This window comes from Artemia franciscana, chromosome 7 (genome assembly GCF_032884065.1).
Source record: "Artemia franciscana chromosome 7, ASM3288406v1, whole genome shotgun sequence".
In the NCBI taxonomy this organism is placed as follows: domain Eukaryota; kingdom Metazoa; phylum Arthropoda; class Branchiopoda; order Anostraca; family Artemiidae; genus Artemia; species Artemia franciscana.
Window position 1 is genome coordinate 52,246,175 of NC_088869.1, and position 23,821 is coordinate 52,269,995.

General features: G+C 34.8%; 1 protein-coding gene across 2 annotated transcripts in view; it reads left to right on the forward strand.

The window, feature by feature from the left end:
* Positions 1-23,821, forward strand: part of LOC136029446 (delta-like protein 4) — a 65,777-nt gene that overhangs the window by 30,122 nt on the left and 11,834 nt on the right. Inside the window, exons 4-8 of one of the 2 annotated variants that reach the window (XM_065707857.1) lie at positions 315-434; positions 4,343-4,403; positions 9,646-9,776; positions 10,742-10,802; positions 18,382-18,512. In XM_065707857.1, coding sequence (XP_065563929.1) covers positions 315-434; positions 4,343-4,403; positions 9,646-9,776; positions 10,742-10,802; positions 18,382-18,512 — 504 coding nt within the window. The remainder of the gene's footprint in view (positions 1-314; positions 435-4,342; positions 4,404-9,645; positions 9,777-10,741; positions 10,803-18,381; positions 18,513-23,821) is intronic. The other variant, XM_065707858.1, reaches the window with a different exon arrangement.

Genomic DNA, 23,821 nt, shown 5'->3' on the forward strand with positions numbered 1-23,821 from the left:
TTTACAGCAAAATTAATAAACATTGAAGTTATTCTTCTCTTTTAAATTCCTGAAATGCCAAACAAACTGTTATGAAGTCACAATTAAAGAACACACACTACAAAAACACATAAGAACACAGTAAAGAACAAATAACATTACTAAAAAGTGAAGTTTCAATCGTTTCTTTGATCACCATAAATAAGTGTTAAATCAAAGCCATTTGTTCCAGTTGCGCTGTGTTGAAAAACAAAAAAAAAGCCTGCAAAACTAATAATAATTAACAACCATTCATTATGTCAGTTGATTTGTCTTCAATTTTTGTCATCTTATAGGTTACGGAGGCCCATTTTGTAATGTATGCATTCCTCTGCTTGGCTGCGTTCATGGAAGTTGCAGCAGAGGTTTGGACTGCAATTGCAAACCAGGCTGGACCGGGAGACTATGCAATATACGTAAGCCTTTCTTTTCAATTGTGCGAAAATTAATTGCTGGTACGAGAAAGTGCCTATGTCAATCTTCAGCAATGGCATGCTAATTATGTAGCAAATGTCAAAAGAAAATGCGCAGTTTCTCTTTTTTGGTTCACTGCTCATTTGTTGCAAGGTGTAACCCATATATTAATTTTAAATTCTACTCACTCGATTCCCCATTTGAAAGATAATTTGTTACATATTATTACTTTACACTTCACGTTTTACTTGCAAACTCTTTTGCTAAGCTAAGGGGCTACCACTATGAGGGCTTAGGAGTAATACTCCTATGTAATTTGACGTACACGCAGTGTAATACTTTTGAAGTTTGAAATACTTTTTTGAATAGTTTTAAGTTCACTTTTCCTGATCATTTTAAATTCCCTGCTATTTTAAAAGTGTTGACTGAGATTTACTTAGCACCTATCTTGATGTCCTACCAAGCTACGTTAATCCTAAAGGTGTTATGTTGCAGGATATGAGTTTTATAGGACAATGAAAAGATAGGCTACTCTTCGTTTTTTCTAAATCTTATTGAAACGACTTGCTTATACATAAAGATTTTTCTAAACATGAAAAATGTGGCACAAAAAAACGTATGCCAAAGCCACGTTGAAAAAAAAAGTTTACAGTGAGAGAAAGGAGACACAATAATATGGAAATAATTCTAATCTTCTAAGAATCTGGAGAGCCAAATAACCTACAAATCACTGCAGCACCAACCCGCTTGAGGCTGACATAGTTAGCCTACATACACTCCTCCTCCATCCCAATCTATTCAGAGTCTCCCTCTTTACATCCTCCCAAAGAATGATCATTTCCCATAAGTATTTTCTTACGACTTCTTTACATCTTTACATCCCATTGGAGGATGACCTGCTTTTCGTTTTGCCCCAAATAGTTAGCCGAAAAAGACGAACTGTGGCAACCTGTCATCCTTCATTCAAAGAATGTTTCCTGGCCATCTTAACCTTTCTCTCACTATCAGACAGTTCGTGGTAACGAACTGTAGTAAGGAGCGACCCGGCTCAATAGTAACCGAAACTCTAAAAAATGGAATTTTGATACTAATAGTTACATTAAAAGAACTGCATTTTAACTGCTGATTTTAAATATATAAGTTTCATCAAGATCAGTTATACCCATCAAAGTTACGAGCCCGAGAAAATTTGCCTCATTTTCGAAAATAGGGGGAAACACCCCCTAAAAGTCATACAATCTTAACGAAAATCACACCATCAGATTCAGCGTATCAGAGAAACTTATTGCAGAAGTTTCAAGCTCCTATCTACAAAAATGTGGAATTTCGCATTTTTTGCCAGAAGACAGATCACGGATGCGTGTTTATTTGTTTATTTTTTTTCCAGGGGTGATCGTATCGACTGAGTGGTCCTAGAATGTCGTGAGAGGGCTCATTCTAACGGAAATTAAAAGTTCTAGTGTCCTTTTTAAGTGACCAAAAAAATTGGAGGGCACCTAGCCCCCCTCCAACGCTCACTTTTCCCAAAAGTCACCGCATCAAAATTCTGAGATAGCCATTTTATTCATCATAGTCCAAAAACCTAACAATTATGTCTTTAGGGACGAATTACTCCCCCACAGTCCCTGTGGGAGGGGCTGTAAGTTGCAAACTTTGACTTGTGTTTCAAACAGTTCGTGGTAACGAACTGTAGTAAGGAGCGACCCGGCTCAATAGTAAACGAAACTCTAAAACTCCCCGCTCCTTGCGCTAAAGTTTAATTCTTTCTCGCAACTCTACTTTTTAAAACAATAAAAAACTTTAGCGTAAAGAGCGCGGTGTCGAGCAGGAAAAGCCCCTTTCATATACGGAGTAATTTCTGTTCGTTTTAAGTTTTAATGTCGCTCCTTACTTTCATCTAAAAAAACTTGTTTTTTTCATTTAATACATATAGTAATGGTTACTGGGAAGTGTACAGACGTTTTCAGGGGATTTTTTTGTTTAGGGGGAGATTTGAGGGGGGGGGGTGCGTGGGTGGATATTTCCATGGAGAAACTTGTCATGGGGGAAGAAAATTTCAATGAAGGGGGCGCAGGATTTTCTAGCATTATTTGAAAAAACTATGAACAAATAAATATGAAAAGTTTTTTCTACCGAAAGTAAGGAGCAGCATTAAAACTTAAAACGAACAAAAATTATTACGCATATGAGGGGCTTACCTCCTCGTTATACCTCACTCTTTACGCTAAAGTATTTTTAGTAATTTAAACTATTTATGCTACGGCCTTTGTGATTCAGAGTTCATTCTTAAGGAATTGGGACAAAATTTAAGCTTTATGGTAAAGAGCGAGGTATCGAATAGGGTTGAACTCCCTCATACACGCCATAAAAACTTATGAATATAGAAGTTCGTTACGTAAATTAATTCGTAAGTTACGCTTATTTTTCACCAATAAAAATGTTTGTAAAAAATTAAAAGTTGTAGTTGCTTTTTTAAGTAATCAAAAAATTGGAGGCAACTAGGCTCCCTCGCTCCTTTTTTCTCAGAATATTCCGATTAATTGCAATTAATTAATATGCAAATTTCGTTTTAATTATTTATGTGCGGAGGGCCAAGATCAAAACATGCATTAATTGAAAAACGTCCAGAAATTAAATAAAAAAAACAAGTTTTTTTAAATGAAAGTAAGGAGCAACATTAAAATTTAAAACGAACCGAAATTACTCCGTATATGAAAAGGGCTTTTCCTCCTCAACGCCCCGCTTTTTACGCTAAAGTTTCTGACTGTTTTAAAAATAGAGTTAAAAGAAAGAGTCAAACTTTAGCGTAAAGAGCGAGGCGTTAAGGAGGAAAAGCCCCTTTCATATACGAAATAATTTCTGTTCGTTTTAAGGTTTAATGTTGCTCCTTACTTTCATTTAAAAAAAAAACTTGTTTTTTTTTATTTAATAGCCCTACAAAGCGAGATATAACCAAATCTTTAGTATAACGTGCTATTTCAATAGAGAATGCTCAGTTTCAGAAGGTATGCTGTGAATATCAGTTTGAACCGTAGTTAGCCTAAAACAGTAAATAAAAAAAGGAAATATAAAAAAAACTAATTCAACAACAAGATAGGCTATACGTAATATAGAAGACATTTACCTGAACACTAAATTTTAGCCATTTCTTGGAAAAATCATTTGATGCACCTCTTTCCTGTGTTTTGGTCATTTAAACTGGCCGTTAAGTTTGTACTTAATCATTTCTTCAAAAGAATCCTTTAGTCCCCTTTTGCTGGCCAAATAACCAAACAGTATTTCTATAGCCCAATACTTATTCCCTGCAAGATATATCGCCTTAACTCCACCCCCCTCCAGATCAAGTAATTAAAAAGAACATAATTGACAAATAAGTTTGGCCAAATTTCAGCCTTGAAGGTTGGCCATACTTTAGATTTTAATTTGGCCCTCCGGTATTTTCTGGATTTGTTCCAGACTAAACACATATGGAGAACAGACGGGGTTAAATATTAGGCTTTCATTTCTATTTTATATTTTGTAATAGCTAATGGTAGTTATTATTGGGATTCATCATTGGCACAACACCAGTTCGTTTAATGATCATGGTTCAATTCTAAAGTGATGCGCTTATAATATAGTTCGTATTTTTTTCGTTTAACCATGGTGTTTATTTTTGTGCATTCTACTGTTTTCATATTCCTTTTTGGCATTGGGTCATTTACTATTTACTGAAGATGGGAAATATATGATTTCTGGTTCAGTCACTAGTAAAGTATTGATCTATCAGGTAGCCATTTCTTTCTAATCACTTGCTATTCTCAGTTTAAGTTCTTCAGCACATTTAGGGTAAAAATGTATAAAAACTTGTTTCTTTGCTGCGGGCCCTTTTATCTCTGATGTTTCTAAGTCAACTTTTTTTTATGCGTAGCAATGTGTTCACCCGGCTGCCCTCTTGATCGTGGATATTGTGAGAAACCAGGTGAATGTCGGTAAGTCATTTTGAAAAGTTTTATTTGTTATTTTATGGACAAGATAATTAACAGGATATTACCCATCACTGTAAGCCATCATACATAATACAAATTAATTCTTGTTTATTATGCTGTATTGACTGAATCCCCATTATTCCATTGACAATCATTCAGCTGTATAATTCCCTCGTCCCTGATGCATTTAAAGTATTTTGGCCAAATTGTTTATTTGTTTTCCTGATTAAATCTTAAAATCTTTAGTATGGTGGCTCAGCTTTGGCTGAGCCACAAACTTTTAGCAGCAATTTATTATCTTAATTTTGTAGAGGTGCTCAGCTGGTCCCTGACACATTTAAAGTATTTTGACCAAGTTGTTGATATCTCTTCGTAAAAATCTTTTAATCTCTTCGTGATTAATTCTTAAAATATTTAGCATGGCTTACCTGAAAACTTTTAGCAACAATTTATGATCTTAATTTCTTAGAGGTGCTAAGCTGGTCCCTGACACATTTAAAGTATTTTGGCCAAGTTGTTGATTTCTTTTCGTTAAAGAGTGATTAAATCTTAAAATGTCTAGTATTGTGACTTACGATTGGCTTACTAGCAAAATCTTGGCAGCAATTTATCGCCTTACGTCCTAGAGGTCTTTTTAGCTCTCGAAGAGAAATGAATTTCGATCTCCACAAAACATATTCTTAAGCCTATTAAAACACAGTCCCTAATAAAGCCAAACCCTAAAACCCAAACCCTATTAAAACTCAATATTTGTGCCTGTAAATATTACTTGAGGGGCCACACTCATCAATGTCTCATTCAAGAGCATGATCGCACTTTAGAAAAATCGTGATCTCAAGTTTTAAGAGAGGTAGATAATCGTTGGTAAATGATAAGCTGTGGTTCGGATAGGTCAGAGACCAATTCTTTGACGGTTAGAGTTAAGTTAAAATTAAAAACGAAAGTCAATCTTCACACAAGCTAATCGTAGGCCTATTATAACCCAATCATCTTATATTGGCGTCTGTTGATACTATGTTACAGGGAGAGACCCCCCCTCTGACGCCTCACTCAAGAGGAAGTTCACATTTCAGATAACTTATAATCTGAAGTTAGTAGAGTAGCAGGAATTATTGGTACGTGATAACTTTTGGATCGGACAGGTCGACGAAGAATTCTTTGATGATTAAAATACAACTTCAAAATATATTGATAGGGATCAGTCTACCGCAATTTACCTCTCTTTCATATGTTTTCGGAGTCATTTAATTTTACATGTTACTCAAACGAAAATCAATATAAACGATAAGAAAATTAGGCCAAGACTGTGAAATGGTCCCGGATAATGAAATATAATTTATGAAATGTTTGTTTCTTGCGCTTGATTTGGTACATGGTTTCATCCCTAAATTCTTATTTTTTTAAATTATTAAAAATTCACTTCTTTAAAATTATTAATTCTATTTTTACTATCATTTTTCTATTTTTGTTATCATTGCTTTCGTAGCTTCTGCCATAGCAGTCTTAGCTCTTTGGATGCTGCCAGTTCATTCTTGTAGCTAAATAAAAAAAAGTTAATGAAAAAAGCAAATTAAATAAAAAGTTAGTTAAATAACAAAAATTAAAAAAAAACAAATTTTTTCAAATAAGGAGCAACATTAAAACTTGAAATGAACTGAAATTATTACGTATGTAGGGTGTGGGGGTTACTCCTTCAAAATACCTCACTCTATACGCTGAAGTTTTTTTTAGTACTTTAAAAAAAAGGCTTTTTATTGTTCTAATTAAACGAACATAATGTTTCAGGAGTCGTTCTTAAGGAATTAAGGCACAATTCAAGCTTTAGCGTAAAGAGGGGGTTTTTCGGAGGAGAAACCTCCTTCATATACGTAATGCTTTCTACTCGTTTTAAGTTTTATTGTTAATCCTTACTTTCAGTCGAAAAACTTGTTTTTTTTATCGAGTTTCAGATCGTTCTTAAATAATTCCAGGAAATCTGGCTACTCCTCCACAGAAAAATCCCTCCTCCCCAAGATTTATTCTGTAGCCAATTCAATCCTGGTGAAAATTTTCCCCGGAAAATTACCCTTAGCATCTCCACACGCAATAATGAGACGGCAAGGAGAAAACAAGACATAAGTAAATTTTGTATAGGAGTTCTGGTAAATTCCCCCGGTGTAAAATTTCCCGTGAAAAATTCAACCCATGGAACCTTCCCCCCCATACAAAATTATCCTTTTCCCAGGGGCTGTAAGGGGGGGGGAGGGTCATGATATCTCCAAACGCATAGTTATTCTGATTTTCGTCTATGCTAAACAAAACAGATATTTAAAAATGTTGATTGGAGGATTTTAAGAAAAAAGGGGCGTGGGAGGGAGCTTAGTTGCCTTCCAATTTTTTTAGTCATATAGAAAGGGCAGTAGAACTTTAAATTTCTATTTGGACGGGCCCTTTCACGATATTCTTTGACAGCTGGGTCGATACGATCGCCCCTGAGGAAAAAAAAACGCATCCGTGGTCTTTCTTCTGGCAAAAAACATAAAATTCCACATTTTTTCCAGATAGGTGCTTGAAACCTCTATAGTAGAGTTTTATGGTATGCTGAATCTGAAAACGTGATTTTCATTAAGATTGTATGACTTTTAGAGGGTGTTTCCACCTTTTTTTTTTTCAAAAATGAGGCAAATTTTCTTAGGCTGGTAACCTTTGACCGGTAAGATTAAACTTAACGAAATTTATATATTTGAAATCAGCATAAAACTCCAGTTCTTTTGATCTATCCACTAGTTTAAAATTCCGTTTTCTAAAGTTTCGGTTACTATTGAGCCGGGTCGCTCCTAACATAGTTTGTTACCACGAACTGTTTGATTCAAAGATTACCATCATAATATCATCAATTTTATATTATTTTAGTATATTAATGTACATGTTCAGCAATGTTGGCCATGGGAGTCATTTTGAGAGTCTCTAAAAGCAAAATTATACTTAGTATCTTACTCATTATACTTATTATTTTTCTTTGTTTGTTTTATGAAAAGTATCTATTAAGCTTCTATGAAGCTCATAGATTAGCTATTTTAAGGCTTTGTGTCTATATTTTTTTTCAGTCTGTTGATCCGTGCTGAAACTTTATAGTGGTCACTATAAATTAGTATTAATGTGTTTTATATATTAGCATTGTTTCTAAAAAAATTGATTTTTGTAATGAAGCATTAGGAAAAAGCAAATTCATGCGTGCATTTCTTTCAAAACTTTACAACAAAGGATAATAATTCTCCACTTCAGTAATGTTCGTCTTTATTTTGTTAGTTAGCTTTTTCAATGGTGTTAATCCAAAAAGATTTAGAGGAGTGGGTGTAAGAAAATATATTTTTCAATAGCTAGGGAAGGCAAAATTTTCTTGAAAAAAAGTTCAATGGAAATACCCAAGAGAAGCCATTTTCGATGAAATTACAAAAAAACATGGTATTTTGGAAAATCCAGGGGGAATAGTCAACCCCTTAAATTGATGCAACTGAGCTATTTACTTAGGTAGTGCTATTGCACTGTTATGCACTGTAACTGAGAACGTGGACGTGAACTTAAAAAAGAGCGAGAGTTTTGGAGCCAGAGCCACCCTGGATACGCCTCTGAGAAGATGGTGAGAGAACATAAAGCTTGAAAATAGTCCTACGCAACCTGTAAATATTCAGTTTAGTATCACTGTTGTCCGTTTAAACCCAGTGGGACAAGTTGCAGCCCTCTCTGCAAAAATAAGAGAGTAGCACCCATGTCAGACAAAATAAAGTTCATAACGGGTATATGAGACGAAAAAGGTAGGAACCACTGCTCTCTACACTCAGCACAAAAACGTAGACATTAAACATTGAATAGAAGCGCGCATGTGACGTTTTCAAGACGGGTATTTTAAGGATTTTTAGATTAACGCTTAACAGTGGGATACCACCAGGGCTGCCACTCTTAGTGGTTTATCACTATTTCCTTTCACGATATTCTTTGACAGCGTAATTTGAAAAATAAAAAAAATGAGGTATTTTTAAATTACGAACGGGTGATCGGATCTCAATGGAATTTGGTATTTAGAAGGATATCGTGTCTAAAAGACATTGGGGGGAGTTTGGGGGGACCTAAAATCATGGAAAACGCTTAGAGTGGAGGGATCGGGATGAAACTTGGTGGGAAAAATAAGCAGAAGTCTTATATACGTGACTGACATAATTGGAACGGATCCGCTTTTATTGGGGGGGGGGGGTTAATTCTGAAAAATTAGAAAAAATGACGTATTCTTAACTTACGAAGGAGTGATCGGATCTTCATGAAACTTGATATTTAGAAGTTCCTCGTAACTCAGATCTCTTATTTTAAATCTTAACCGGGTCCAGCATCATTGGGGGGCAGAAATCTTAGAAATTCTTTCCATGAAAATAGTTTCTGTATTTTTGGGAAAAAATAGAGTTTAGGATTGACAAGAAAAAAATATTAAAAATGAAAACCAAATATTTCAATTAGGTAGCCTATAACCAATTTTCAGTGACCTGGGTATAAGTCAAGGATATCAATTCGGGAAAATACAGGGAGAAAGCAAGGATTTTGTTCTATTCTCTGAATAAAGATGCAAAAAGGCATTTTTCAGAATTTCAGGGGTAATTTTCGCTTGAGAAAAACAAAACATCAATTTAAAGGTATTTTTCCACAGCTAGGGGGTAAGTTTACTCCCTTCCTTTAGGTGCGCTTGCACAGAACATGGTAAAGAAACAAAATTATTCTCAATTACAATGATAAAGGGTATTATAATTCTAGTAATTTCTAGTGACTTATAATCAATAATCTAGTAATTTATGTGCTGATTTAGTGATTTTTTTCAAGAATCTAGTGATATTTTTTTCACCGGGTTGCAATCTTGGCTACCACCCTCTCCTTTTTGTTAACAAAGCGATTCAAGTTCACTAGTTAGTAAAGGAAAAACAGGATTACAGGATACCTAACACCGGACCGATATTATGAAAATGAAATATATCATATACCGAAGTTTTAGCGGCTTCAAGTGGCTTAATACTGAGACAGAGCTTACCGCGCGGCCTTAGCACTTACACCAATATTACACCAGTATTACACCAATAATTACACCAATATTGTAGTAGCAGAAACAGTCGCAAAAGTGAATTTCACTTGCGATCAACAGACTTTTTACAACTACTTCATGTCAAAATATATTTCTAATTTGTCATATTAATAGTGGATTAAACAAAACTAATATTTTGTTTAGATGCCGTCTAGGCTGGACTGGACAAAACTGCAGGCAATGTCAACTTATGCCTGGATGCAAAAATGGATTTTGCAATAAACCCTTGGAATGCATTTGCAAAAAAGGTTGGACAGGACTTCTCTGCCAAAGCTGTAAGATTTGTTTTTTGTTTTTACTTTAAACTTTAAGTTTTGTTTTCAGTAAGGCTATATAATACACAGTTAAAACTATTATATTTTTCGAGTCCTCAAACAGCTTATTACAGAACGTCTATTTGACATTCTGGACGTACATAGTGTTTTTTTATTTAGTTGTTTTTCTCCCTCAACATTCTCTGAAAGTTCCACCTTAATACCTTTAGAATTTTTGGAGACTCAGTATCAAACATGCCCCCTTTTTTCCAATAATAAAGCCTATATGTAAAAAATGGGCATATTTTAAATATAGCATAATTTATAGTTTTTTCGCAAGGAACTGTGGAGGATGGTCAGGTCATCTCCAAAGTCATAATTATTGGAACTTTTTCACTATTTCGAAAAGAATTACTAACTCAAAATTTTAATCAGGTTAGAGGGTCAAGGGTAGCTAAGAAAGGTGTGAAAAGGGGATGGTTGCCCTCCAATCACTTCTGATCCTTAAAAAAGGCACTGGAAATATATATATGTATATATTTATATGGATTGTCTGGGCGGACTTCGTTCTAAGGACCAAAAAAAAGGCTGCAAGAGGCCATAGAATGAAATAGGAAGGTTAAACTCTCCTAGACTTGGATTATGCAGATGATTTGAGCCTCCAAGATAAAAATCTTTGCAAAGTGAGTGAATTATCGGTGGTTTTGGGGATTCAGGCTGAAAAAATAAGTTTGAAAATTAATGTTGAAAAGTTAATTAGACTAGGAATAAATGAGGATGAAGAGGCGGTATTAGGTTTGACCAAATGTCGAACAATATGTTCTACGAAGAATCTTATATAATCCCACTTTTTGGGGCTATAAAGAATTTAGAGTTATAATGAAAGAAAGGTTAAGATGGCAGTAGTAAGTAAATGTACTGAAGGGTCGGTCAGATAGGGAAAGAAAACAAATTAATTCTCAAATGAATCTATATTCTTTTTTTAGCAGCATGCAGTCCGACATGTCATCCTGAAAATGGCTATTGCGAGGAGCCAGGAGAATGCAGGTAATTTATAAAGGCTTCTGCCTACTACCTTTTTTATGCAACGATGGAAATTATTTTAAATGTTTCGTTTTATTTTCGTGCCCAAGCCACACCGCAGTTGCTCTTGTTGAAATAAAGCCGAGATTTGTAAATATTTTTTCTTTACATATTTTTACTATAGAAATGGCAAGAAATTGGTTTGAAATGCTTTGCATCAGCGCTTGTTTTGGTCCGAAGTGTTTTTTACTAGAAGTATATATTTGTATCTTTTGCAAAATTGCCTTTAAAAAGTAAAGTTTTTCTGATAAAAGTAAACAGTGAAGTTACTGCTTCACTAACAAAATTACTGCTTCGATGTTTAAGCAACATATTTTGAAAATCTTTTTCAAACAAACTGGTTTGTGATATTCCCTACGTTTGTACAGCTTTGAAAAACTGTCGTTTTACTAAAAACCCAAATCCTGCACAACAAAACAAGAATAAAAACAGAAAAATCCCAAAGTGACCAGCAAAAAATTAAAATATAATTCATAAAGAGCTCAATTGTCTTTTACTGGCCATGATATGAATTAATTTTACGACGCCCTTTTATCTCAATAAGTCTCAGGAAAGATTGTTTTTCAGAAAAGCACTAGTTTCTTAGAATTATACAAAGTGTCCTGTGTAGAGTTTTCGAAGATTTTATTGGTAGTCAATGCTTTTGTTTCGACCCGACGCTTTTTTTGAGCAAAATGACCTTCTTCTATTAATATTAATCGAAGTAGTAGTTACCATCCTTGAATCAGCTGCAAATGTCAATTTTCCTCAATAAATAATTTTTTTAAACTCATTTTTAGACTTTTGGTTACTGTGGGCCCTGGTTTGCTCTTACCTGGTTCGAACCATGATTCATCATTCAGATCGGAAAACTGTTGTTTCAAGCTTTTGTTTTTTCTAATTTAATTACGTCTTAAATCTTCCCTCGGATTGTTCGATGACGCCCTGAACTTTAACGTGTAGGGGGCTGTAGCCTTATTCCTATTTGTGGTAATTTTTGCCGTTAAATTTTACTTGGTTACTCATCTGATTTTGTCTGTTTAAAGCTTCATTTTTTCATCTAATCCACTGTTCGTTATTTTTTTTTATGTGGCTATTAATTTTGATTTCTGTTCGTTTAGACTTTCATTTATTCATTGATAGTATTTTCTGTCCGTTTTAAGTTTGAACTATTATATGGCAATATTTCTACTCTTCCTGGGTTTTTATATGGCTCTTTATTTTTCATTAAAATACTTCTTTTTCGGATTTTGTTTTAAAACTTCTTTTCACAATAAAACCTATGTACAAACAATGATCAATTTCTATTATTTTGAACTTTTTCCCTGGGCTTCGTGTGTCATGTCGCCCTGGAGACATTTTTTTTTCGGCCTTTTGACTATATTAGGAAAAAATAGGGTTACCTGGAAATTTTTATCTAGTGCAATGGAGAGTTGAGCGGGTTTTGGGAGGAAAAGGGCAAGAGAGGTGGCTGGTTACCCTCTAATCACTTTCAAGTATTGACACCTTTTCCTGGAACAGGACTTTCAATTTGCAAACGACTGAACCCCCTACCGAGTTTTTATTAACCCCCATGGGCATATGAAGAGGCCGGGGAAAAAATCGAAAATACTTCGCTCTTTACCAAGTCAATTTTAGTACATTAGATCTAACAGCTACAGCTTCGAAGCAGTTAAGTATAAAATACTTCTTTTGAATGCCCAATAGGCTATCCATTAAAGCCATATGTATGATGTTTCGCCATGTGATCCAAGTTTTGCTTAGGCCTAGGTCTACACAGCTCTTATTTTATTTTGAACAGTACGCACAGAATAGATACAGCAGATTTGCGTACATTCAGTTGCCGCAAATTCCTCCACCAAATTTCAAATGGTGAAAATCAATTTGTGATACAAGAGCATAACCATTCTGATTTTTTGGTCTAAGGTATGGTTTGGGTTTTCACTACCATTCGGTTTTTGCTAGCTTCCCTTGAACTTCAAGCAAAAGAACGAATCAGATTTTACGCCCTTTCTACTGACTTAAAATAGTGTCGTCAGGCTAACTGATGCACCTTTGGATTGTTTTTGAACATCTGAGTTATATATCTCTCCATAAATAAAGAATAATGTCAAATTATGTCATGGAAAAAAGCCAATGGAATCAAAACATACGTTTTAGCTTTTAAATATATGTTAGTAATATCTCTTCATCTATGCTTATTATAGTGATCAGAATTTTAGTCCTGGATTCAGGCTTCATCGACTTCATGAGTAACTTTTTCGATTTTCTATTAAAAAATATGCATAGATTAAACTGTAGCTCTTGAAAATTGTTACTTATTCGATAGGATTAAGTAGGATTATTTCAGAATTTTTAATCTCGTGGTATGTTGAACCAAATCTCAACAATACAGTCAAAATACGAGTTTAATAAGAAATCCTTCATAAAATTACATAAAAAACAAGTTTTTTTAAACTGGAAGTAAGGAGTGACAATAAAACTTAAAACGAACAGGAATTACTCCGTATATCAAAGGGGCTTTTCCTCCTCAACGCCCCGCTCTTTACGCTAAAGTTCGACTCGTTCTCTTGACTCTACTTTTTAAAAGAGTAAAAAACTTTAGCTTAAAGAGCGGGGCGTTGAGGAGGAAAAGCCCCTTTCATATACGGAGTAATTTCTATTCCTTTTTAAGTTTTAATGTCGCTCCTTACTTCCAGTTAAAAAACATGCTTTATTTATTTAATTTCTGAATGTTTTTGAATTAATGCATGTTTTGATTTTGGCTCTCCGTATATAAATAATTAAAACCAAATTTGCATATTAATTTTTTTTCTGCTAAATGGCTTTCTCATAGTTTTAATTGGAAGATTTTGAGAAAAAAGAAGGGGAGAGGAGGCCGAGTTGCCCTCCACTTTTCTGATTACTTAAAAATACAACTAGAACTTTTAATATTTTATGAACGTTTTCATTAGTAGAAAATATACATAACTTACGAATTAACTTACACAACGAAATTCTATTTTCGTATGTTTTTATTACGTATATGAGGGGGTTCACCAACTCGTATAACCTCGCTCTTTACTCTAAAGCTTAAATGTTGTCCCAATTCCTTAAAAATTACCCCTGAATTACAAAGGCCGTAGAATAAATAGTTGAAATTACTAAAAGTACTTTAGCGTAAAGACTGAAGTATTACGAGGAGATTAACCCCTCATATGCGCAATAATTTCTGTTCGTTTTAAGTTTTAATGCTGCTCCTTACTTCGAGTTGAAAAATCTTTTCATATTTATTATTTCATTGTTTTTTTTAAATAACGCTAGAAAATCCTACACCCCATTAATTAAAATTCTCTGCCCCCATGACAAATTCCTCAATGGAAAGATCCTCATACGTAACTTCCCTCAAATCCTCCCCTCAAACCAAAAAAAAATCCCCCTGAAAACGTCTATACACTTCCCAATAACCATGATTATGTTTAAACACTGGTCAAAGTTTGTAACTTGCAGCCTATCTCACGGAGACTGTGGGGGAGTAAGTCGTCCCCAAAGACATAGTTACTAGGTTTTTCAACTATGGTGAATAAAATGGCTATCTCAGAATTTTGATCCGGTGAATTTGGAAAAAATGAGTGTGGGAGGGGGCACAGATGCCCTCCAATTTTTCGGTTACTTAAAAAGGGAACTAGAACTTTAATTCCCGCTAGAATGAGCCATCTCGCGACATTCTAGGACCACTGAGTCGATACGATCAACACTGGGGAAAAAAACACAAACAAAAAAAAACAAATAAACACGTATCCATGATCTGTCTTTTGCCAAAAAATGCGAAATTCCACATTTTTGTAGATAGGAGCTTGAAACTTCTACCATAGGGTTATCTGATACGCTGAATCTGATGGTGTGATTTTTGTTGAGATTGTATGACTTTTAGGGGTGTTGTTTCCCCCTATTTTCTAAAAGAAGGCAAATTTCCTCAGGCTCGTAACTTTTGATGGGTAAGACTAAACTTGATGAAACTTGTATATTTAAAATCAGAATTAAAATGCGATACTTTTGATGTAACTATTGGTATCAAAATTCCATTTTTTAGAGTCCCGGTTACTATTGAGCCGGGTCGCTCCGTACTGCAGCTCGTTACCACGAACTATTTGAAACCATCATAATTGGTTGTATATTGTTAAGACTGTTAACAGAGTTATGGGTGCCAATTAAAAAGTACAGCGGTGATTTTTAAAGTTTAGTCTATTTCGAATTCAGATATATTTATTTATTTGTTTTTTGTAAATGCCCTTCAAGTATGGATACCTCTAATCCACTTTTGAAATAAATATTGACGTAAAGTCTGTAGGCTATTGGGGATCATGAATACATTTATGAAAGCTTCAGTTTGGAATTAAAGCAAGGCATCTGTATACACCTCATCGGTATCAATTTATGAAAATGAAGGTGGGAACAAACATCTTGTAAAATTTTTTTTATTGAAGAAACAAGAAGGATATTTTTCAAAAACAGAAAAGGGTAATTGCCCCTCCCTCAGTTGATACCCCCTAAAGACATGAAGCGAGATATTTTGAGGATTGCATATAAACCTATGAAGAGAACAAATAATGGCTAAACCTTAGACATCATTCATTCTTTGCCTCCTGAGGCGCTTAGCCCATTAACAAGGCGTTTCTAGTCTCCTCAATATCCTGCTACTTCCAGCAAATCTGCTCACTGTGGTGATAAGAAACCGAGCCAAATATGTGTTTTGTCCTACACTCTACGTTGTCCTTAAATGAATTAACTCTTAAATACCAAGAAAAGCGCTTATTTTGCTGTTGGAGTGAAGATACGGCCTTTTGACATCCAAGCATTATGAAACAGTAGTAATAATTGCCCAAAACAGGTTTGCCTTGATTTTCATCAGATCTGTTTCCTCAAGAAGAACCTATTATTCAGCAATTAATCACACTTTCCCCATTTCTAGTTCTGAGAGAAATACCTCGATTTGTTCCGTAAATGAATTTGGGCGTTCCTTTCATGTTCACATCTTCAAAACCAAACTGACATCTTAATGAACGAAGGCGTTTGCCTGTCATAAGGCCTATATTGCTCCACTTTTCATCAATTCCACAAATTTGGATTTCCACAAAACAATCTTTATAGTTCTCATCCATTGTCATAGTGTATTGGGGTAGATCTGCTCATTTATGAAAAGGGATTTTTATTATCTCAGTTCAGTTGAAACCTAACACCTATTTGAATACCCTCTTGGGGAGGGGAGATTTAATAAAATCCTACTTGCGTAGAAAACAGTATTATTAAACTATTTTATATACACAAACTGTATTTATCGTATGTTTCGAAGTTATTAGGTTTCCATGTAGCAGTCTAAAAAATATCGACTTTTCAGAAAGAAAAAAACTAAGCCCTTTTTTATTCGAAACAAATATGATAGATGCATTTAAAACATATTGAGGAACAATCTTAAACATGTTAATATACATTATAATAAAGAATTAAGATATTCATAATGACTATGAGATAATGTATAATAACATTTCTCAGATTTATAATTTTAGATAGTCGTTTCAATTATATATTTTACCAAAATATGTCAGACAATTATATTTGGCTCAATTGGCGTCTCTAATAATTATTACAGACACCAATCGACCCTACCTGAAAAATTTTCGTATTTGGAACTTGACTAAATCTCGCAAAAAATGGCTGTCACAGGATTGTAAATGTATCAACTCTATTGCGATAATTCAATACACATTATATAATGTTTCTGTCAAAGTGATGTTCATGAGAGAGAGAGAAAAGAAAACCCTTTAGTAATTTCACAACAACAAAATCAATTAACAAACATAGCCACTACTAGACGGTTAGATATCCTGTGCGTAGTGATTCGATTAATTAATTAATTAATTAATAAAAAAAACAAGTTTTTTTAACGGAAAGCAAGGAGCGACATTAAAACTTAAAACGAACAGAAATTACTCCGTATATGAAAGGGGCTTTTCCTCCTCAACGCCTCGTTCTTTACGCTAAAGTTTGACCCTTTTCTCTTAACTCTACTTTTTAAAACAGTAAGAAACTTTAGCGTAAAGTAAGGTAATTCAGCGTAATTGAAAAACCTAATAACTATGTCTTTGGGGGTGACTTACTCCCCCACAGTCCCCGTGGGAGGGGCTACAAGTTACAAACTTTGACCAGTGCTTACATATAGTAATGGTTATTGGGAAGTGTTCACTCGTTTTCAGGGGGATTTTTTGGTTGGGGGAGGGGCTGAGAATAGGGGGATATGTTGGGGAACTTTCCTTGGAGGAATTTGTCGTGGGGGAAGAAAATTGTCATGAAGGGAGCACAGGATTTTCTAGCATTATAAAAAAAGAATGAAAAAATAAATATGAAAAAGATTTTTCAACTGAAAGTAAGGAGAAGCATTAAAACTTAAAATGAACAGAAATTATTACGCATATGATGGGCTCACCTGCTCCTAATACCTCGCTCTTTACGCTAAAGTATTTTTAGTAATTTCATCTATTTATTCTACGGTTTTTGCGATTCAGGGGTCATTCTTAGGAAATTGGGACAAAATTTAAGCTTTAGTGTAAAAAGCGAGGTACTGACGAGGGGGTGAACCCTCCCATATACGTAATAAAAACATGAGAATACAGAAGTTCGTTACGTAGGTTAATTTATAATTTACGTATATCTTTTACTAATAAAAACATTCCTAAAAAATTAAAAGTTCTAGTTGTCTTTTTAATTAACCAAAAAATCGGAGGGTAACTAGGCCTCCTCCCCCGCTCCTTTTTTCTCAAAATCATTCGATAAAAACTATGAGAAAGCCATTTAGCCCAAAAAATAAACATGCAAATTTCGTTTTAATTATTCATCTACGGTGAGCCAAAATCAAAACATGCATTGATTCAAAAACATTCAGAAATTAAATATTTTTTTCAACTGAAAGTAAGGAGCGACATTAAAACTTAAAACGAACAGAAATTACTTCGTATATGAAAGAGGCTGCTTCCTCATCAATGCCCCGCTCTTTACACTACATTTTTTTACTGTTTTAAAAAGAAGAGTCGAGAGAAAGAGTCAAACTTTCCCGTAAAGAGCGGGGCGTTGATGAGGAAGCAGCCCCATTCATATACGAAGGGAGTTTGAAGTTTTAGTCCAAAGATTGAAAAGATCTATTTGAAAATTAAAAAAACTCTCGTCATCTATATTTTGGAATCGTGAAAGGATTTTCGTATGAAATTTGACTTTTGATTTGTTATTGCTAGAGACCATATCCGGGGGTCTGTAGTGATGTTAATTTTTTGGAGAGGTGGGGTGGGGGGTAATTGACTCCCATGAATTTTGAATAAAACATGTTGTGGTTATTTTCAATGAAAAACTTTTAAAAATAAAATCCCCCCTGGATCTTGATTCACTTCCACATTGGTATCTTCATTTAAAAAATGAAGAAGAATTATCGCCGCATCCTATATTTTTGGGATTGGCGACCCTGTACTCGTTTAATCAGAAACCAGCCGTTCTGGTGCTATAAAATATTTTCCCTAATTTTAAAAATACTTTCTAGGTGTCATGTTGGCTGGTGGGGACCTGACTGCAATGATTGCTATCCTTACCCTGGTTGCTTGCATGGGTACTGCACAAAGCCTTGGGAGTGTAAATGCAAACCTGGATGGACAGGGTATTTGTGTGATAAAAGTAAGTCAATTGTTATCATACTAGACCAACATTCCTAGAGAATTAGGGGGTATGAGCATTACCAAGACCTGTCTTGGGGGGCGGGGCTGTTCGAATGTTACCAGGAGCTTCGTTTTCACTGAGATTTACTTATTTCCATATTTATTTACACTGCTTAATATTTTTTTATTTATCGGGAGGCGGAGGGGCATTACCCCCCTTTTGGCATCCATAAGGAACATCCTCATGTACTTTTAGTGCGGGGATGATAGTTTTTTCGCATAATTATATCTTTTTTGAAAATCAAATACACTAAATGAACTTTTTTCTTGAACTATTGCGCTGCAAAGGCCAAATTCTAATTTAAAGAGTCGGGTTTGAGGGGGGTGGCAGCCCTTCTCGCAATTAGTCTAATCCTAGATAAACTGTTATAAATGAATAGAGAATAGAGATTAAATGAATAATCTAGTTTTTAATATGGAAGTAAAGGGCGACGTTAAAACTTTAAATGAACAAAAACTTTTCTGTAAATGAGGGCACCTCTGTCTCTTCAGTCTTTCACTTTTTACGCTAAAGCTAGACTTTTTATGCTAATTCTTTTACAACAAATGCTCAAACACAAGGGCTGATGAATTGGAATGAGAAATACTTTAAAAGCACTATAAAACCTTAGCATAAAGACAGAGTTTTGGGGAGAGGGGCCTATCTTATATGGAATAATTCCTGTTATTTTTAAATTTTAGTACCAGTCGCTACTTTCATATATCAAATATTGATTTTTGATTTATTTTTTGTCATAAGAGCAAAAAAAAGTAGAATTGGTTCAGATCTGTTATTAAAGATAGGTTGTTGTGCAAAGAAATTCTTGTACGCGTTCAAGAAGAGGCAAATAATTCTGGTACCAAAGGTTTCATTTTTAAAGTATTGTTTTGACTGAGAAAAGTAAATATAGTGTACTTTGGAAGGAAAATGCGTATTTGGAAAATAATTTCAATTATTATGATAACTATTTAAGACAGGATAAAACAAATTCAACCAATCAATAGAACACGTTTGTTTCTGGGGCGTAATTTAAAATGGGACAACTGCCCCTTCCAGACCTCGGTCTTCCCCCGTCCCCAGACCTAAGTTTGCCCTCAAGACCCCAGTTTGCCACCTCACGTGAAGTTTAATTTTTTTCAAAAATCTTGTCAAATGTAAACCTGCATAATTAAAGCATCCACAGAAACGTGTCAGTTTTTTTCAATATATCTTTACTTTTATGGTACTATATGGTTCAATTTTCAATTTTGCAGTCATTTTCATTTAATTTGGAAAACCGGCTCCAACCCCCTCCCCCTCCAAAGATTTTGACGAAATCACGCCACTGGTTTGCTTGAGAGAATAACCCATAAATCTTAACCTAAAATAAAGTTTTCCAAAAGTGCCTCGTATTACTTTGTCAATAAACCCTGAAAATATGATACAAGGGACCTGATTTAAAACAAATTTCCTTCAAATTATATGGAAGTTTTGACAACATTTCTAGTCTACGCTTAGAATCAGCAGCCCCTCCAAAATATTGACAATGAAATATAAATGTGCACTTCTTTTTAAATAGCGGTTAGGCAATCTCATTTGTATTTGGTCACCCCTCTACCAAGCTCATCATAAATTGAGCACTTTTATTTTGGTGCAGAAGAGAAAATTTAGCTTTATTTGCATATGCAAATGCTTCGCAGAATTAAAGTTGTAACTGCTCCAATTTTTAAGACAAAAATTTCTTAGTACCGAGTTCTCCAAGTATTCATTAAAAACACACTAAATCCCAAACTTAACATCACGTTAAAATCATAAGAATTTGAGTTGTATAAATATCAAAAACCTATGATAAGAATCGTCATTGGTCGCAAGGAAAACGGATATTAAACTTGGGAAAACTGACCTGAGGATAGAGGTGGTCTTATGGGAGATAGAGCACTTGCCGACGGTGCATAAATTTTAGGGGTGTAAAATTTCAAGTAAATAATCTAACAATTACAATCATTTTTTTAAATTTTAGTCATTTTATTCTTATTAAAATAAAGTAGAGGGCGCAGTCGAGAGTATAAGTGAATTGAATCAGAAATTTTCATTTTCCCATAACTTTTCCCATAGAGGGTAAGAAAAGCTAGATTTAGGTAAACAAGAAATGTTAAAAAATGGAAATTTTGTTAAAATTTGGCCTAAAAATGTTTTGGAAACAACGGAGGGCGCTAATCGAGATTTTGCCCCGGGTGCAAGAGAGGCCAGAACCACCCCTACCTGAGAACGATAAAAAAAACACGATGATTGAAAAATGAAAAACTCCCTAAATATATTTTAAAAGACATTGCATGAAATCTATCTATTTTTAGAAGTATTAATTAAAAAAACTTTCCGAGAAAGAAGTTTTTTTTAAAGAAAAGTAAAAACCATATTAAACTTAAGATCAGAAAAAATAGAAATCTGCTATAACCCAAACTCAAAACGACCAAAGAGTACTATTACAGAATAAATGAAACCCAAAACGAACAGAAATTAAATAAAAAATAATGATAAAAAAACATACAACAGGTACTAATATAAATGAATAAATAAATCTTAAACGAGTAAAGCTTAAACAGAATAAGTAAACAAGTAAATCAATTAAACAGTATTGATTCTGACTTCAAGGTGAAAATATCTATCTAGATTGGATTTATTAAATTCGAAATCCGGTATGTTCTTGAATTAATTCAGCAACCGGAGTTAATTAAGAGATCATTTAAAGACTGTTAGATACGGATTAAATGTATTTTGGTCTACTGACCAAATTTTAGAACATTTATTTATTGAGTCAGTTTTTTTAATAAGTGTGTCGGGTTCGAGAGAGCATTTTAGGCCCATAAGCAGTGCTCTGCAGGCGACAAGCAGGAGAGGGTAGGAACCCACCACAAGGGCATTACGTAACTGCTGGTATTTAGTTACACTTCAATTGTAGGGAATAGGTGAGTGGGTCCCTACACCTACCTTGTTTCTTAACGGACTTGATGTGTGAATAAGTGACCTTGACATACTTCCTATCGATAAAAACCTACACTGTGTAATACGGTCTGTGATTTTGGACTTGCTGTTTTAATTTTATTGCATATTTGCGATAGCCGGTAAGCTCATTTGGAATTTCCCGTATTAAACTTTTTATCACGTGCAGTAAAAATTGTAAAAAGCCATGATGAAGTCGCAAAGAGCCAGGCCCAGGTTTTCCAAAAGAAAGACATTATGAAAGTAAAAGAGATCTTATGGACAGAAGCGAACTGTCTTGCTCAAATGTCCACTAAAGTTGCTATGATTAACAATGTTTTGGAAATGATCAAATTGTTACAGACTTGTGATGACGATAAGTTTGCTCTGCCTACTTTCCTTATTTTAGAGCCAGAAGAAGTCCCCTCAATCCAAGGTGAAAGTACAATGATTGTTACACGCAAGATTACGGTAATGTGTAACAAATTAGACATTTTGATGGAACAAAACTTCTCAAAAAGTAAACTTCTGACTGCTGAAGTTCCTGCTGAATATATTTCCAAACCATCTAAAGCCGTGATTGCCAAAAATCTACCAAGTAACCTAACCAAACCGGAATCAAGGAAGGACTTCCTAGATCAAGCATGTGGTCACGTTAGCTCGAAAATTATTGAGCTAAAGTGCACCCGAGATGACTGTAAAGTTATCACTGCATCCAAATATGATGCTCATGCAATATAGAATGCACTTCGCAGCTCTAATAGCACCATTAGCGCCAAGGTTAAAATTCCTTCTCACTTTGGAATAATTAAACGTGTCCCAAATGATCTGACCCCTGATGACGTCAACTCTCTTGTGCCAAATTGTAGTGAAGCAAAGCAAAGTGGCTTTACAAGATCTTTCAGGCTGAAAAGAGGATTTATTATGAGCAATTCAGTTCCCATTAGTGATCGGTTTCAAACGATTCCCCATTTAAGAGTTTTTGTTTCTATCCCTTTAATGCTAAGTGCCAATCATATGGACATATTTTTAGTAGGCTACATGTATAAACGAAATTTATTGTTCCGTCTGTTGAGGAAAAGGTCACGGAAGCTCTAAAACAGCCCTCTGCCATACACTGACAAAATGTGCTCTTTGCAAATCAGACAGCCATCCACGTTATAGTTACAAATGCCGTATTGCACAGGCTCTGATGAAAAAAACTTAATTCAAAAGTAGATTCAGATACCGAATTTTGTCATGGAACATTTACCGAAAAGTTACCGACCGAATCCCAATTCTTTCGCAGTTTTTGCAGTCTAGTTCTCTTTCAGTAGCATTTTCTGTCGGAAGACCGCCAAAGCCTGTTACCGATATTTTCTAGTTTTTATCTCCTTTTTTCTAGTGCAATTGTGAGACCGAGAGGCTGACCATCTGGCGGTCTCGCTATCCTATCCAGATTTCCTTGCAAGCTATTAGCAGAGACTGATTACTTTATTCTCGCTAAGCTTGAAAATCATGTAGTAATTAATGTCTATCTGCCTACAAATTAAAAAAAAACAGTCTAATTCACGGTTTGCGTCTGCCTGGAAGCTTCTAGGCAGGTAAATGTTGCCTCTAAACCTGTTATCATCAGAGGAGATTTTAAGTAGATATAGCTAACGCATTGTTTCCCCGATCACAAATCTTTGGGGCTGCGTCCCTCGCGACTATTGTGTATGGCCTAAATGTGACAGCTTTTCATATATAGTGGAGGAAAAATACGGTTTGACCTCGGGGAAATTGCAACAGAATTTTTTTTTACACCAAATTTTTTACACCACGCACAACTACCCGAAACCCCCCCTTGAAGGGGGGTTAATCGAAATTTCTATTTGGACGTATATTTGGGTTTAAGTGGTCGTTGTCTGTCAAATCAAGCATGACAAATCCGAATCCGACTTCAGAAATCAAGTGTTTCGTAACCCAGTATCAACTTTCACCTTCACGGAACGGGGGGAGGGGGCTAAAGTACGCAGGTCATTATTTGCCGGATTCCTGCGGCTAAAGGATCATTTTATATCAAATAAAGTACCGTATTGCCAGATATGAGGTCAAAAAGCAGGTTTTTTTTTACTATTTACCTCATTTTCACCTCTAAGGGGCCTGTAATATGAGTGGTTGCTAAGCATAACTTCTTGAAAACCACTTTTTTAAACGAGATCAAAACTTCACATCAATCAGTTATAAAAAGAAACGTTTAGAACTCAAGTAAATTAATCACAAGAACATTTTGATTTTAAAACACAACCTAAAACTAATTCTTCTTCCTACGCGCCTTCGTTATCATCCTTATCCTAATTTGCTGCAGC